General features: G+C 37.0%; 1 protein-coding gene across 1 annotated transcript in view; it reads left to right on the top strand.

Annotated features, from left to right (window-relative positions):
* The first annotated feature begins 1829 nt into the window (after window positions 1-1829).
* Window positions 1830-15173, top strand: part of KLHL4 (kelch like family member 4) — a 105233-nt gene continuing 91889 nt past the window's right edge. The window contains exon 1 of the mRNA XM_070783584.1: window positions 1830-2409. Within this exon, the coding sequence (XP_070639685.1) occupies window positions 1991-2409 (419 nt within the window). The 5' untranslated portion in view covers window positions 1830-1990. The remainder of the gene's footprint in view (window positions 2410-15173) is intronic.

Here is a 15173-nt window from a genome sequence, read left to right as displayed (position 1 = left end):
AGAAGAGTCAATATTTCAGTTTGAGTCTGAAGTCAGGGAAAAAAGATAGTGTCCCAGCTTGATGGCAGTCAGGCAAGGGAAATTCCCTCTTGTTTGGGGAAGTGTCAGCATTCTGTTTATTCAGGCTTTCAGCTGATTAGAAGAGGTCCACCCACATTATAGAACTTCCCTGGTGGCTCAATCAGTAAAGAAACCACCTGTAATGCAGGAGATAGCCTGCAATATAGGACACCAGGGTTCGGTCCCTGGGTCGGGAAGTTCCCCTGGAGAAGGAAATGGCAACCCACTCCAGTATTCTTACCTGGAAAATCCCATGGACAGAGGAGCCTGGCAGACTACAATCCATGGGATCACAAAGAATTGGACACGACTGAGCGTCTAAACCACAACCACCCACATTAGGGAGGACAATCTATTAGTCTATTGATTTAAATGTTAAACTCATTCAAAAATATGCTCACAGAAACACCCAAAACAATACTTGACCAAATAGCTAGGTATCCTGTAGCCCATTTAAATTGACACAGAAATTTACCACTATACATACACAAAAAAGAGGGGAAAGGAAATGGTATATTAGATTTACAGAAAACTGCATGTAAATTTTCTATTTATAAATTTTTAAAAATTCATTGTAAGTATAAACTTGGAAATTTGTTCAGCCACTCCATATTATATATTAAGAAACAGATACAAACAAGTAAATGACTTGTTCAAGATAATACAGTTCATTAACCATAAAACCTGAACTAGAGTCAAAACCTTATAATTTCAGCATTCTTTCTAAGGATACAGTGGTACAATTCCCCCTTATCACATGTGTGCATAACATGTAAGCTATAAAGTTCAAACTAAATTTCAAAATGGTATTGGTGAATATATTCTTTATACATTACTATTATAGAAACATTTACCCCTGTACAAAGTAGAGATTCTGAATCAGAGATCTCAAAGTACTTTGTGCACAGTTATTACTGAGATATGTGACAATTTGGAGTTACTTCAAAACATGCCTTTTGCGCATCCTCTCATACGAACTTTTGAACAAAGAAAATAGACCTTTAACACTGCCTGTGAGAGTAAAGAGCATGATAAGGAAATGTTTATACAGGCATGGAGCCAGAATAGACTATTCATTTTCAAATTTTGGTTCGTGAGAGAAGACATGTCTTCCTACCTATGAGCTTAGAAAAACACTGTTCTCTTCTTTCAGGTGTAGACTTAAAATACTGTTAATACATCCTTTAGTGTTTTTTAGCCATAGGTAACCAACACATTGTGTTTCTGAAATTGTTCAGGTTTTCAAACAAATATCTCTATAAAGACAGTCACATTTTCAGACATTTTGTAAAGAATAACTATAAATGTGCATGAGGAGACTGGTGACAAGGTACTTTTTCTTAATGAACTACTTTCAAATTTTCCATAAGAACACCAAAATAGATCATAATGAATTCCTTGTTACAAATTCTCCTAGGACAAAATGTCACATTTTTAGAAGTGGGCTGCCAGGAAATAATATCTGACAGAGGGTGGGGTGAGTGGAATTTAGAAACAAGTGTTTTTAAACACTTTGCTTTTGTTCACTTGCTTGGACTTAAAAGCCAAAGCTACTATACTTCAGTTAGGAAAGAGCTGGGTTAGATATTTGCAAGTCCAGGCGGGAAGGCTGGGAGTTTGCAAATCTAGCAGCTGGAGTCTGTTGTGGTGGCTGCTTTCCTGTGCTAAGCTGATTTACTTGTTTAAGGTCTGACCTCATCATCCTGTCGGTATGGGGTCCCACCTACACTGTTAGCTGCCGCTTTCTGCTTCAGCTGGAAAGCTGGAAGTATTCGCAGTGTATCACAAACAGTGGGGGAGGGGGGGGACAAGAAAGACTGCTCTCGACACTTCTGCTTTTGTTAGTCCTACAGAAGAGGCAGAGAAACAAGAGATAACAAAGGCTGTTTCCTTTCTGTGAGAGAAGGCTTTCGTCTTTCCTCCTGCAACAATGTCAGTGTCTGGCAAGAAAGAGTTTGATGTAAAACAGATCCTAAGGCTACGCTGGAGATGGTTTAGTCATCCTTCTCAAGGCTCACCCAACACTGGAAACTGCCTTCAGCAGGAAGGATATGAGCATAGAGAGACCCCGGTTCAGGGCAGATTGAAGAACCACTCTTGGGACAGAAATGGACTGAAAAAAAGCAACAGTCCTGTCCACCACAGCATACTACTACCAGAGCCAGAATTGGCCCCTGCCCATCAAAGAGCCCTTCAGAACTGGCACTCAGGAAAACTGATAGAACATCTTCGAGCAAATGAAGATACTCCTAAAGCAGTTTCATGGAATTTGTTCAAAGAAGCTTATAAGAAACACCCACACGATGTGGAGATGATGGCTGATGACAATACAGAAGATTCTACAGCAGGGTAGGAGTTTTTGAACACATAACAAAGTCATAGCTTAGATTAACTTATCCTCTAAAGTGCTCATTTAGTGTTTAAATAAAAGTTATAATAATTTCTGAATTTGTATTCAGCCAATCAGGGTGTTCAAGTAATCCCCTTATCTAAGTCTATAAAAGAATATAGTCATAGTACATACTTTTGGTAATTAAGGGGAAATATGCTTTAGAGTTGTGAGTTTAGTTTCTCTATTCCATTCTGATTCTGTTAAGAATTCTGTTTCAGTTTTTAGAGATTAGCAATTATTATAATTGTTACTTTTCTGTATATATCCTCTGTGGCTTGAATGTTCAGATTGTTGTGTTTCTTTCTTTCTTTGTAAAATTGTGATGAATTACCTAGAACTCTTTCTGACTTTGTCAGGCCAGCTCTGACTGCTCAGCACATCCTTGTCTATTCCTTAGTACATAGTTGCCATACTGATGCTTGATAAATATTATCTTTATGTGAGAGTATGGAAAAGTTTCTTTTGGCATTTGAGATTTATTTCAAGTAGTATTAGGTTCCATAGCTAGTTTGCATTTATGAAAATATTTTACATAAAACAAGTAATGAAATGCTGCTTATGGCAGTGAGATCTTAAAGTAGGAAATGGAACATATCAACTATTTTAGAATATTAAAATATAATAAGAAATGATAATAAAGTATTGTGTAAGTATAGCTCATAAAATCTTTGACCTCATTTTTATTTTTGTGTCTACCAGTATTGTTTGATTCTATTTTATATTTTGGTTTTTTGGCCACAAGGCATGTGGGATCTTAGCTCCCAGACCAGGGATCAAATCCACACATCCTGCATTGAAAGGTGGAGTCTTAACCACTGGACCACCAGGGAAATCCCACACCAGTATTGTTTGAGTAGAAGAAAAGTATGTTCCCTCCTCTAATGCTGTCTAGCATAATTTAATCTAGTGTATTTTAACTTTATTTTCCTTTTTTCATTATCAGATTTTATTTCCTCAACATGTAGACACAACTAATGATTTTGATAATGTAATTACAGTGTAAAAGGCTATAGTAGAAAACATATTTTTGAAATGGCTTAAATTTTATAGCAGTTCAACATGAAGGTATGTGGATTTATTTAGAAATCTAGATATTTTGTATACTGTCTATAAGTGTGGGCTTCCCCTGTGGTTCAGATGGTAAAGAATCTGCTTGCAATGCAGGGGACACAGGTTTGATCCCTGGATTGGGAAGATCCCCTGGAGAAGGGCATGGCTACCCACTGCAGTATTCTTGCCTGGAGAATTCCATGGACAGAGGAGCCTGGTGGACTATGGTCTATGGCATCATAAGCGTAGATGAGAAAGACTGGCAAATTTGCTTCTAGATAAGTTTTTTCAGTACATCTACCTTGACAGTTCCGTGCTTCCATGATTTCTAAGTATAATGAATAGAAAAAACAACATAATAATATTATGACAAAAGGCAAAGCAACTGTGCAAAATGATGTTTTACAGGAACTCAGGCTTTCTATATGAAATGTAAATAACTGTGGGGGTTACAGGTTGTATTTAGTACAAATACTTAGACTTTGAAAATAATGTGTAGTCCATACTTTAGATGAAGGAGGTTTTCAAATTATCTCTCCTTATCATGAACAGCAATTTTAAAAACTTCTAAATTTGGAAGTTAATATTAAATACATCTGACTGTTCTGTGGGCTACCCTTATAGCTCAGTCGGTAATCTGCCTGCAATGCAGGAGACCTGGATTTGATTCCTGGGTAGGGAAGATCCCCTAGAGAAGGAAATAGCAATCCACTCCATTATTCTTGCCTGGAAAATCCTATGGACAGAGGAGCCTGGAGGGCTACAGTCCATGGGGTCGCAAGAGTCAGATACGACTTAGTGACTGTTATAGGGAAATTAAATTATCCACTGTGAATTCCCGACAAAATTTTTTTGAGGATCCTTAAATTGATTTTCCAGCATGAGAATATATTTATTAAGTTAAGTTAGATGCTAAATGAAAATGATAGATAAAATGTCAAATATAAAGTGTCAGCAAGTAATATTTTAAAAATATATTTCTCCTTTTATTCTTTACAGTGTTCATATTCTAAAAACCATCCATTAAATATTCTATGGTTACAGTGTAAAGTTAATATTTTATTAAAATAAATACAGGAAGTGGTTTTATAGATGTGCCAGGAATATTTTAAGCTGAAGAGAAGAGGTAAATTGAGCACTTAATTAATTGAAAATGATGGTTTATTAATCTATAATTACCCATTCTGAATTATTTCATCTTGGGTAAAAAAAGTTTGATAAGGAACTTTCTTATTTACCACTTCTCTAATGCCTCTTTTTAAGCAAAATTGGGGAGCAGGAAGAAAAGATCCTGCAAAGTTGGCAGCAACCTACTATCCCCTCAGTAGAACTCTTGTGGTTAAATAACAAACAAAAACGGCAGTGTGGAGAACACAAGGTGAGTTCTAACACTTGGGCAAAAGTAAGGGTCCTTAAGTCAACCTGCTTTCTACAAATATTGCAGGGAATAGAGAATGGACTAATTTACTAAAATATAATATAGTTGAATAACCTATAATTAAAAACAGATAGTAAAGCCAAGATATTAAAGTTATATTAGTACATTGGCTAGGGGATTTTAAAACTCAAATACTTGGGGCTAGTGCACTGGGACGACCCAGAGGGATGGTATGGGGAGGGAGGAGGGAGGAGGGTTCAGGATGGGGAACACATGTATACCTGTGGCGGATTCATTTTGATATTTGGCAAAACTAATACAATTATGTAAAGTTTAAAAATAAAATAAAATTAAAAAAAAAAAACCTCAAATACATTCTATGTAATTGAATTTTAAGTTTGTATTTCATTTAGGAGCAGCTCTGTATCATGGTCCCACACTGTGAGTATGCACATATCAGTATGCCTGTCATCAGAGGCCTAGGCTCAATTACCATCTCCTTTTTGCCCTCAGTTCAGTCAGTTCAGTTGCTCAGTCATGTATGACTCTTTTTGCCCTAGTTATGTACTAACTCTGCATCTTTGCTTCCCATAACAAGCTTGCTTGATGTCCTTTCTTTTCTTATATCATCCTTAGAATTCAAAAAATTATACTTTTTGACAGTGTATTATGATCATGATTTTATATGACAGAATATTGTTATACAGTTATATATATAAACTGCTCATACAGAGATGATTGTGTAAGTACCCAGGAGTATAAAGTTGTTCAACTGCATTTGCTGAGACAAATGTGGTTATCTCTTCATTGTGCTTGAGAACATGGAATAAAATCCTGATGATCTGTGTATGGGCCCAGAACAACATGCCCTAGTACGAAGTTGAAGATTCACAAGGATGTTTAGTTTTAAGGAATTGACAGCAATCGGGATCCTACCCTCACCCTATATGTTTTTGTGTAATTTGTTATTTGTATGATCTATGATTTTGTGTATCTTTGGCAGTATTACTCTGTTAGACAAGCAACAAAATTCCCTCCATTTTACACCTTTTGGATTTTCAAGTGAGGTGTGCCTAAGGAACAACAAGAAAGATGTCACTATAAAATGTGATATCCTGAAGAAAGGGGTATTGAATGAATAAGACTTAGAATTCATTGATAATTCATTCCACAAATATTGAGCACCATTGTGTGCCAGGTATACTTCTACATACTGGAGATAAATCAGGATCAAAACAGAGAATATGTTTTCATAGAGTATACATTCTAATAAGGAGAGAAACAATAAAAACAAACCAAATGTAGTACTTTAGTAGTTGTAAGTAGTATGAGGAAAAAATAATTAGAAGGAAGAGAGAGAAGAAAGAATCCTACTTCAGATAGGGAAGGCCTTTCTGATGAGGTAACATTTGAGCAGAGATCTAAATGAAGTGAAAGGGCAGTCATGAGGATGTCTGACAGAAGTCAAAGCAAGTGAGAGGTTACTGCTGCTGTGCCACATGGGAGTCCATAACCTCCATTCATATTTTTACTTATTCAAATCAATACCACATTTCCTCACACAATCCACTGATTAATGTTTCAAACATTCTCAATTTAAGTGGTGAAATAAAAAATATGCCCTGCCTGCTGCTTATTACAGTGACTTTAAGATCACATGCATATCCTCATGGCCACAGAGGTGACTTTCCAGTCATCCTTTAACCATGGTGCCATTTTGTCCTCTGGGGATCTGGCTATTCAGCCAGTAGACTATATGCTTCAGGTACAGAGGCCCCATGCCCTTTGTGAAAATGGACACATGATGGTTTATTTGTTTTCTTCACAAAACAATCCAGATAGGTCCAAACTAAATGCATTATGTGTCTTCATCCTCAACACAAATCCACCTGTAATATGGAATATGCTTGGGGAATATTTATGCATAAAAGAAATCTTAAATAATGAAGCTTACTGTAATATCTTTTCTCATAAAGTAGGAAGTAAGGTATGTGAGTATTTACAGGGAGCACTTTCCAGAAAGACAGAACGGCAATTTCAAGAGCCTTGAAATGGAGTGTGCTTCATATGTTCAAACACAAGAAGGCTAGTGCAGCTGGAGGAGGGCTTTCAAATGGGAGGTTAATAGCAGATAGCTTTGAAAAAGCAACAATAACACAGCGTTAAAAATAATAAGCATCTTTTATGGACATTTACTGTGTGCCAAGCACTAAATACATATATTTTCTCATGTTCCCAAGAAAATTTTTGAATGCAAAGAATGTTCACGTCTGTCTCTTGGGTACTATTTTATTGCATATCTGTTATTGTTGCTTATCTTCTTTCAAGACAATATTATGTGGCTTTATAAAGTTCAGAGTTAGGCTTGCTTTACTTAATTTTACACTGCATTGCTGAGTAGAAACTGTTACTTCAAAGGAAAGAATAAGGAACAAACTACAATTTTATTGTTGTTTATATAAAGTTTAAGATTAAATCCCTTTGTCTATGGGTTAAAATGTACCATACAAAACTACACAAGTTATTCAATTGCTTTATTAAACTAACAGCATTTTTAGAGCATGTTAACACATGATTTAAATATAGTGCAATGTTTCCTAATATTCCTAATTTCTAATGGAACTTGTGTTGGTTGATTTTGAATCCTTGCTAGGCACAGCCCATTTACTGAGAGTGAGGCACCATGGTCTTCATAACTCATTCTTAGCAGTGTGGTATTGTTCATATATTTAAGTTAACATTAGTTAAAATGTATTTAATATTTGAGAAATTTGGGGCTCCTTTCTATCTAGGGATCTGGCAATATGTTAAGACCATGTTTCTTTAACTATTATGATTACACACCTATAGTTGTTATTTCTGATATTTGAAAGACAAGAATCAGTTTCCTTCTGCATTTGGAAATTTAAATAAAGAACTCAAAGTATCTGGTGCTACTTAATATGTGATTTCAAGAGCAACATATTGATTATATTGACCTGCTACACATTGCCTAAATGTTCAGACATTTAATACTTTTTAGACTTAATTTTTTAAACTTGTATATCTCCTTTCTGACTTTCATTAAGACATCGACCCCTTAATACTAATATTTTTTCTTCTTTCCTATGACCTTATAATTAAAAATAGTTTCAATGCTATATATATATATACACACACACACATACACACACACATACACATGTGTACACAAATATGTAATGTGTATGCATGTATGAAAAGGAAAAGTGTTAGTCACTGTTGTGCCCAACTCTTTGTAACCCCATGGACTGTAGCCTACCAGGCTCCTCCGTCCGAGGAATTCTCCAGAGAAGAATATTGGAGTGGGTTGCCATTCCCTTCTCCAGGGGATCTCCCTGACCCAGGGATTGAATCCGGGTTTCCTGCACTGCAGGTAGATTCTGTACTGTCTGAGCCACCAAGGAAGCCCTGTTTTACATGTATGTTATTGACATATATGTATAATATACACATGCACATATAGGCAAACATATATACATATATACATGTATGTGTATATGTATATCAGTGTGAAATTCTGACATTTGAAGGAGATAAAAACTAAAACCAAGGTGAAGGATTGGGAAACATTGAGTCCTTAATAAAGAAACATAAGTAAGTGCTCTATAAGCTGAACCTGAAACATCATGTTCCATAAAGTAGAAAATCCTCAAAAAAAATAGTCATGGGATTATGTTGAAGGGACACAGGAGCCAACTGAAAAAGCTCTCAATGGCCAAAGCTGGAACAATTTTAACAAACAAAAAAAGTATTATAAATCTAAGTGATAATAAACATTCATAAATCTGTATTGATATCGATCAATAACTAAATAAATTAGAGAAAAAACAAATCTCTTACGCAGAAGAATTCCAAGTAATTTGTGTACATACTCTTCCTCAAGGAGGTGGAGCTGAATACTGTGCCTTACGTGTGGGCTGCACATAGTGATAGCTTTTTTTTTTTTTTTTGAATATTCAACAAGTTTTAATAAAACAGGGAAACACTGGGATACAATAATAACTGCAAATTCCATAATATCATATTTCTATTCAGTGTGATTTTTTTTAGTTCTTTTTTTAAATATAAATTTATTTATTTTAATTGGAGGTTAATTACTTTACACTATTGTATTGGTTTTGCCATACATCAACATGCATCTGCCACAGGTATACACGTGTTCCCCCATCCTGAACCCCCCTCCCTCCTCCCTCCCCATACCATCCCTTTGGATCGTCCCAGTGCACCAGCCCCAAGCAACCAGTATCATGCATCGAACTTGGACTGGTGATTCATTTCATATATGATATTATACATGTTTCAATGTCATTCTCCCAAATCATCCCACCCTCTCCCTCTCCCACAGAGTCCAAAAGACCGTTCTATACTTCTGTGTCTCTTTTGCTGTCTCGCATACAGGGTTATCGTTACCATCTTTATAAATTCCATATATATGCGTTAGTATACTGTATTGGTGTTTTTCTTTCTGGCTTACTTCACTCTATATAACAGGCTCCAGTTTCAGCTTTTTAAAAAGTGAGTATGGTCTGGAAGCGTTGTAGGGGAAGAATGCATTTACAGTGAAGAAACCTGAAGAATACTTGTCTCAGCCAGGTAATCTAGGTTAACATGAAAACTGCTTAGTCATGTTGACAATATATACACTTGGTATGATGTGATGAGAATGGTACTTAACTTCTGTCCTCTACCTCCAAAAACTCATCATTCCCATCCCAATCTAATCATGAGAATAACATTAGACAGACCCAAAAGAGAGGACCTTAAAAAAAAAAAAAAAACCTGGTCTTTAGTACTTAAACTGTCAATGTCACCATAAACAAGGAAAGTCTGAGAAACAGAAACAACCAAGAGTAGCTTAGGAAGACATGGTGAATAAATGTGATACGGAACACAAAAAAGGACTTTAGATAAAAACTGAGGCAATATGAATAAAGAATGGACTTTAGATAATAATGATGTATGAAAATTTGTTAATTGTAACAAATGTTCAGACTAGTGTAAGATGTTAATAATAGGGGAAATTTGGTGTGTGCTTTATATCATTATACTATCACATGGTTTTTTAAAAATGTACAATATTTTAGGAAAGGATATCCTGTAAGGTAAGGGAGTTAGAGAAGGTGAGGTTCAGAAAAAGAATGAGACCAGCACTTTACAGGAACAGATCACCCTTAATGAGGTGAGAAGGGGCAGCAGTCAGATTAGCGAGGTGCTACACTTAACCATGGAGAAGGCAACGGCACCCCACTCCAGTACTCTTGCCTGGAAAACCCCATGGATGGAGGAGCCTGGTAGGCTGCAGTCCGTGGGGTCGTGAAGAGTCGGACACGACTGAGCGACTTCACTTTCACTTTTCACTTTTCATACATTGGAGAAGGAAATGGCAACTCACTCCAGTGTTCTTGCCTGGAGAATCCCAGGGACGGGGGAGCCTGGTGGACTGCCATCTATGGGGTTGCACAGAGTTGAACACGACTGAAGCGACTTACCAGCAGCAGCAGCACTTACCCAAGAAAAGAGTAAGTATATATAGGCATGTATGTGGAAAGTTACTGTCTTAAGGGGGCCTGTTCTTCTCCAAGGTTGTCCAGAGTAGTTATCTCTTAAACGGCTGGGGCAAGGAATTTTGGAGATCAGCCAGAGTCTGGACTGGCTGGGAGCTGGACATAATCAACCTTAATGTCCATTTCTTTTTGGGGGGCGGGTTGAGAGAGTTCTTTGTTTTCTGTAGAATGGTGGGGAAGACCTGGAGGGGAGTTTTAACTCCAGGCTATTTGGAGCCCATGTAACTTTCCTTCATATCCAATAAATAGATTTCATAAATGAATACTAGGAGACCACCCAATTATAAGAATTTAATACGTGTTGTTATTTGTTTTGCTTATTTTTGTTCTTTGGCAACTGATTAGAAGGATATCAAATCAGAATCAGTGGGCTGTTATTAAGTTGGTGCAAAAGTAACAGCAGTTTTGGACCCTGAATTTTAAATCATTATAACTAGGCTCAGATGCATCTTTATTAATCAAAATAGGAATCATTACAATCAACATATTTTTTCAATAAGAAATGTTCATGTATTCCTGTAGCAAAAAAAAAAAAAAAAAAAAAAATCCATGCTTTGAAATTTGGTGAACTCTTGGAAAGCATTTTCTATGTCCTGCTGGTTGTGGAAGCATTTTACCTGCAAAAAAGTTGTCAAGATGCTTGAAGAAATGGTAGTCAATTTATGAGAGATCAGATGAATATGGCAGATGAGGTACATGAACACACATGTCATGGAGAAGAATTGGACCCTTTCTGTGGACCAGTGCCAGCTGCAGGTGTTACAGTTTTTGGTGCATCTCACCAATTTTCTGAGCATACCTCTCAGATGTAATAGTTTCACTGGGAAAGCTGTAGTGGATCAGGTGGGCAGCAGACCACCAAACAGTGACCATAATCTTTTTTTTGGTTCAAGTTTGGCTGGGAAGTGCTTTGGAGCTTCTTCTCAGTCCAGCCATTGAGCTGATTATTGCTGGGTTTTGTATAAAATCCACTTTTGGGCACACGTCACAATCTGATCGAGAAATGGTTCATTGTTGTGTAGAATAAGAGAAGATGACACTTCAAAATGACAGTTTTTTTTTATTTGCAGTCAGCTCAGGATGCACCCACTTTTTGATCTTTTTCACCTTTCCAATTTCCTTCAAATGCCAAATGACCATAGAATGATCAACATTGAGTTCTTGGGCAACTTCTTGTGTAGTTGTAAGAGGATCAGCTTCAATGATGTTCTCAGTTGGTCATCGTCAACTTCTGATGGCCGACCAATGTGTTCCTCACCTTCAGGGCTCTTGTCTCCTTTGCAAAACTTATTGAACCACCACTGAACTGTACATTCATTAGCAGTTCCTGGGCTAAATGTGTTGTTGATGTTGCAAGTTGTCTCCACAGCTTTATGACCCATTTTGAATTAGAATAAGAAAAATGTTTGAATTTGCTTTTTCCTGACATCATTTCAATAGTATAAAATGCATACAAAGTAAACAGAAAGTAATAATTCATTAGCAAAACCATAAAGCAAGAAATGTGCATAAAATGATGTATAACATAACCACAGTCATTTAAGAATGTATTCCAGTATCAAATGGCAAAGTTCAACAATGCAAAACTAAAATTACTTTTGCACCAACATAATACCTCTTCTAAAGCCCCTTGATGAAAGTGAAAGTGGAGAGTGAAAAATTTGGCTTAAAGCTCAACATTCAGAAAATGAAGATCATGACATCCAGTCCCATCACTTCATGGGAAATAGATGAGGAAACAGTGGGAACAGTGTCAGACTTTATTTTTTTGAGCTCTAAAATCACTGCAGATGGTGACTGCAGCCATGAAATTAAAGGACACTTACTCCTTGGAAGGAAAGTTATGACCAACCTAGATAGCATATTAAAAAGCAGAGACATTACTTTGCCAACAAAGGTCCGTCTAGTCAAGGCTATGGTTTTTCCTGTGGTCATGTATGGATGTGAGAGTTGGACTGTGAAGAAGGCTGAGCACCGAAGAATTGATGCTTTTGAACTGTGGTATTGGAGAAGACTCTTGAGAGTCTCTTGGACTGCAAGGAGATCCAACCAGTCCATTCTGAAGGAGATCAGCCCTGGGATTTCTTTGGAAGGAATGATGCTAAAGCTGAAACTCCAGTACTTTGGCCACCTCATGCGAAGGGTTGACTCATTGGAAAAGACTCTGATGCTGGGAGGGATTGGGGGCAGGAGGAGAAGGGGACGACAGAGGATGAGATGGCTGGATGGCATCACTGACTCGATGGACGTGAGTCTGAGTGAACTCTGGGAGTTGGTGATGGACAGGGAGGCCTGGCATGCTGCGATTCATGGGGTCACAAAGAGTTGGACACGACTGAGTGACTGAACTGAACTGAATACCTCTTCTATGGAAAAATCCTATACATTGGCAACCAGATAATATCCTAAAGGCAATCCTAGGAAAATCAGCTAAAGTTATGATAAAAACTAAAAGAAATTTCAGTTCCTATCCCAATGATATTGATTATGTGTAACATTTGGTGTGGACCAACTTTTAAGGCCATCATAATTGATAAAGTCATAGTTGGAAACTCAGTCACTCCAGAATAAATGAATTAAAGTCAGTCAGTCAAGTCCAACTGTTTGTGACCCCTTGGACTATCCAGTCCATGGAATTCTCCAGTCCAGAATACTGGAGGGGGCAGCCATTCCATTCTCCAGGGGATCTTCCCAACTCAGGGATCAAACCTGGGTCTCCTGCACGGCAGGCAGATTCTTTACCAACTGAGCTACCAGGGAAGTCCTTGAATCACTCCAGAACACCGTGGATACTAATGAAGTGGCATACATTTTTTGGTGCTTTCAAATAAAAACATAGTCTTCTATGTTTTTTCTATTTCTTTGTATTGCTGTCTGTGGTTTATATTTCCAAAGGAAAATAATGGTACACATAAAACACACTTCTATACATAAAAATCTTTACTATTCCATGCTAAAATGAAAGATACAGCTATTGAGTATATATTATTCATGGTGATTATATCCCATTAAGATTATAAGTTCATTAAAGAGAGTGAAAATGTATATCCATAGTGACTAATAATTAAGATTTTTAAAATAGACTTTAAAAGAACTATCTAATAAAATGTAACCAAAAGTGAGAAAATCTAAATCAAATAGTTTTCATTGTCTAAAATTTTAGGATGGAACAAGTTATTACTGAAAATGTATCCCACATAAGCTTTTGCTCTGAAAACATTATAAAATATGCATTTCCAAAATCAATGTATAGATATAATACATACCACTAGCCTTTGCACTGACGGAGAACAATACCAGTGATCATATTATTGAAGATATCAGAAGTGAGTGCTTCATTACTCGTGGTTAATCTTTCTTAGCCTGTTGCTGCCACCTGCTGCCAAGTCGCTTCAATCGTGTCCGACTCTGTGTGACCCCATGGACTGTAGCCTACCAGGCTTCTCTGTCCATGGGATTCTCCAGGCAAGAACACTGGAGTGGGTTGCTATTTCCTTCTCCAATGCATGAAAGTGGAAAGTGAAAGTGAAGTCACTCAGTCGTGTCTGACTCTTAGCGACCCCATGGACTGCAGCCCACCAGGCTCCTCTATCCATGGGATTTTCCAGGCAACAGTACTGGAGTGGGGTGCCATTGCCTTCTCCCTCTTAGCCTGTTACTGTTAGTCAAAGTGACTTATCCTTTGCATACTTTCAAATGTTGTTTGACAGAACGGAACTGTTGCCCTCCTCACATACTGTCTATTGCTGTTGTTTCTTCAAGAGACATACTAAACGCCTTGTCAATTTTTTCAGCGGTTCTTTAACATGGGTGATTTGTTCTTGGTCATTCCAGTGCTAGCTCAGTCAATAGAAGCTATCTGTTAAATATTTTTGTCCACATTTTCCCTGTAAAACTGTTAATAGGTTGCTTCAACACAGTGGCATTTAAATGTCCTTTTTTGGTGAATGTTGATCATATTAGCTATAACAATTCCAATCAGCAATTACATGTTTAACAGATGATCACATAGCACTTTAGGGCAGCACAACTATTTAATTTGGCCTGAATTCTGTTGTAACGTTCAACAAATATTTGTTTAACTAAGATGTTGATATTTGTTTGTGTCTTCCATTCAGCAAGTGTTTATTGAACTGGCACTCTGAAGATGAAAGATAAGTAATAGAGGCTGACTCCCACTAGAGACTTACAATACTGTTGGGGAGATAAACTGCATCCACTTGGAAAGTTTTATGGCAATAAAAAAAGAGTGTATTGCAAAAATAGTTTAAGTTGATTGGTCATTAAGACCAATAGGCATTCAGAGACAAATAATTCTTTTCACCAGAGCAACTGTAGAAAGCTTCATGTAGGAACACCGTCTGAAATCAGTCTTAAGGATGGATAGCATTTTGATGCAGATATGGAAAAGAATTAATTCTAGGTAGGAGGACAAACACAATGCCTTGAAACAGGAATTGAAACATGGTGTGCTCAAATGGCAGATTTCACTTCAGTTTGGCTGAAGTGAATGATATATTTTGGAGAATAGCATAAAATTAAACAAGAAAGGAAAGTTAGGCATAGATTATGGAAGATCTTAAAAGACAGAAAAAGAATCATCTGGACTTTATCTTAGAGGTCTGGGTTTATTAACCTCCAAGAATTTACTGAAGTCTTTTGCATCTGTGAATAATTTTGCAAAGAAATTCCACTTGCTTTCTTCAGA

Source organism: Bos indicus, chromosome X, assembly GCF_029378745.1.
Source record: "Bos indicus isolate NIAB-ARS_2022 breed Sahiwal x Tharparkar chromosome X, NIAB-ARS_B.indTharparkar_mat_pri_1.0, whole genome shotgun sequence".
NCBI lineage: Eukaryota > Metazoa > Chordata > Mammalia > Artiodactyla > Bovidae > Bos > Bos indicus.
The sequence above is the reverse complement of the archived record's forward strand: the minus strand, read 5'-3'. Positions and strand labels throughout refer to the sequence as shown.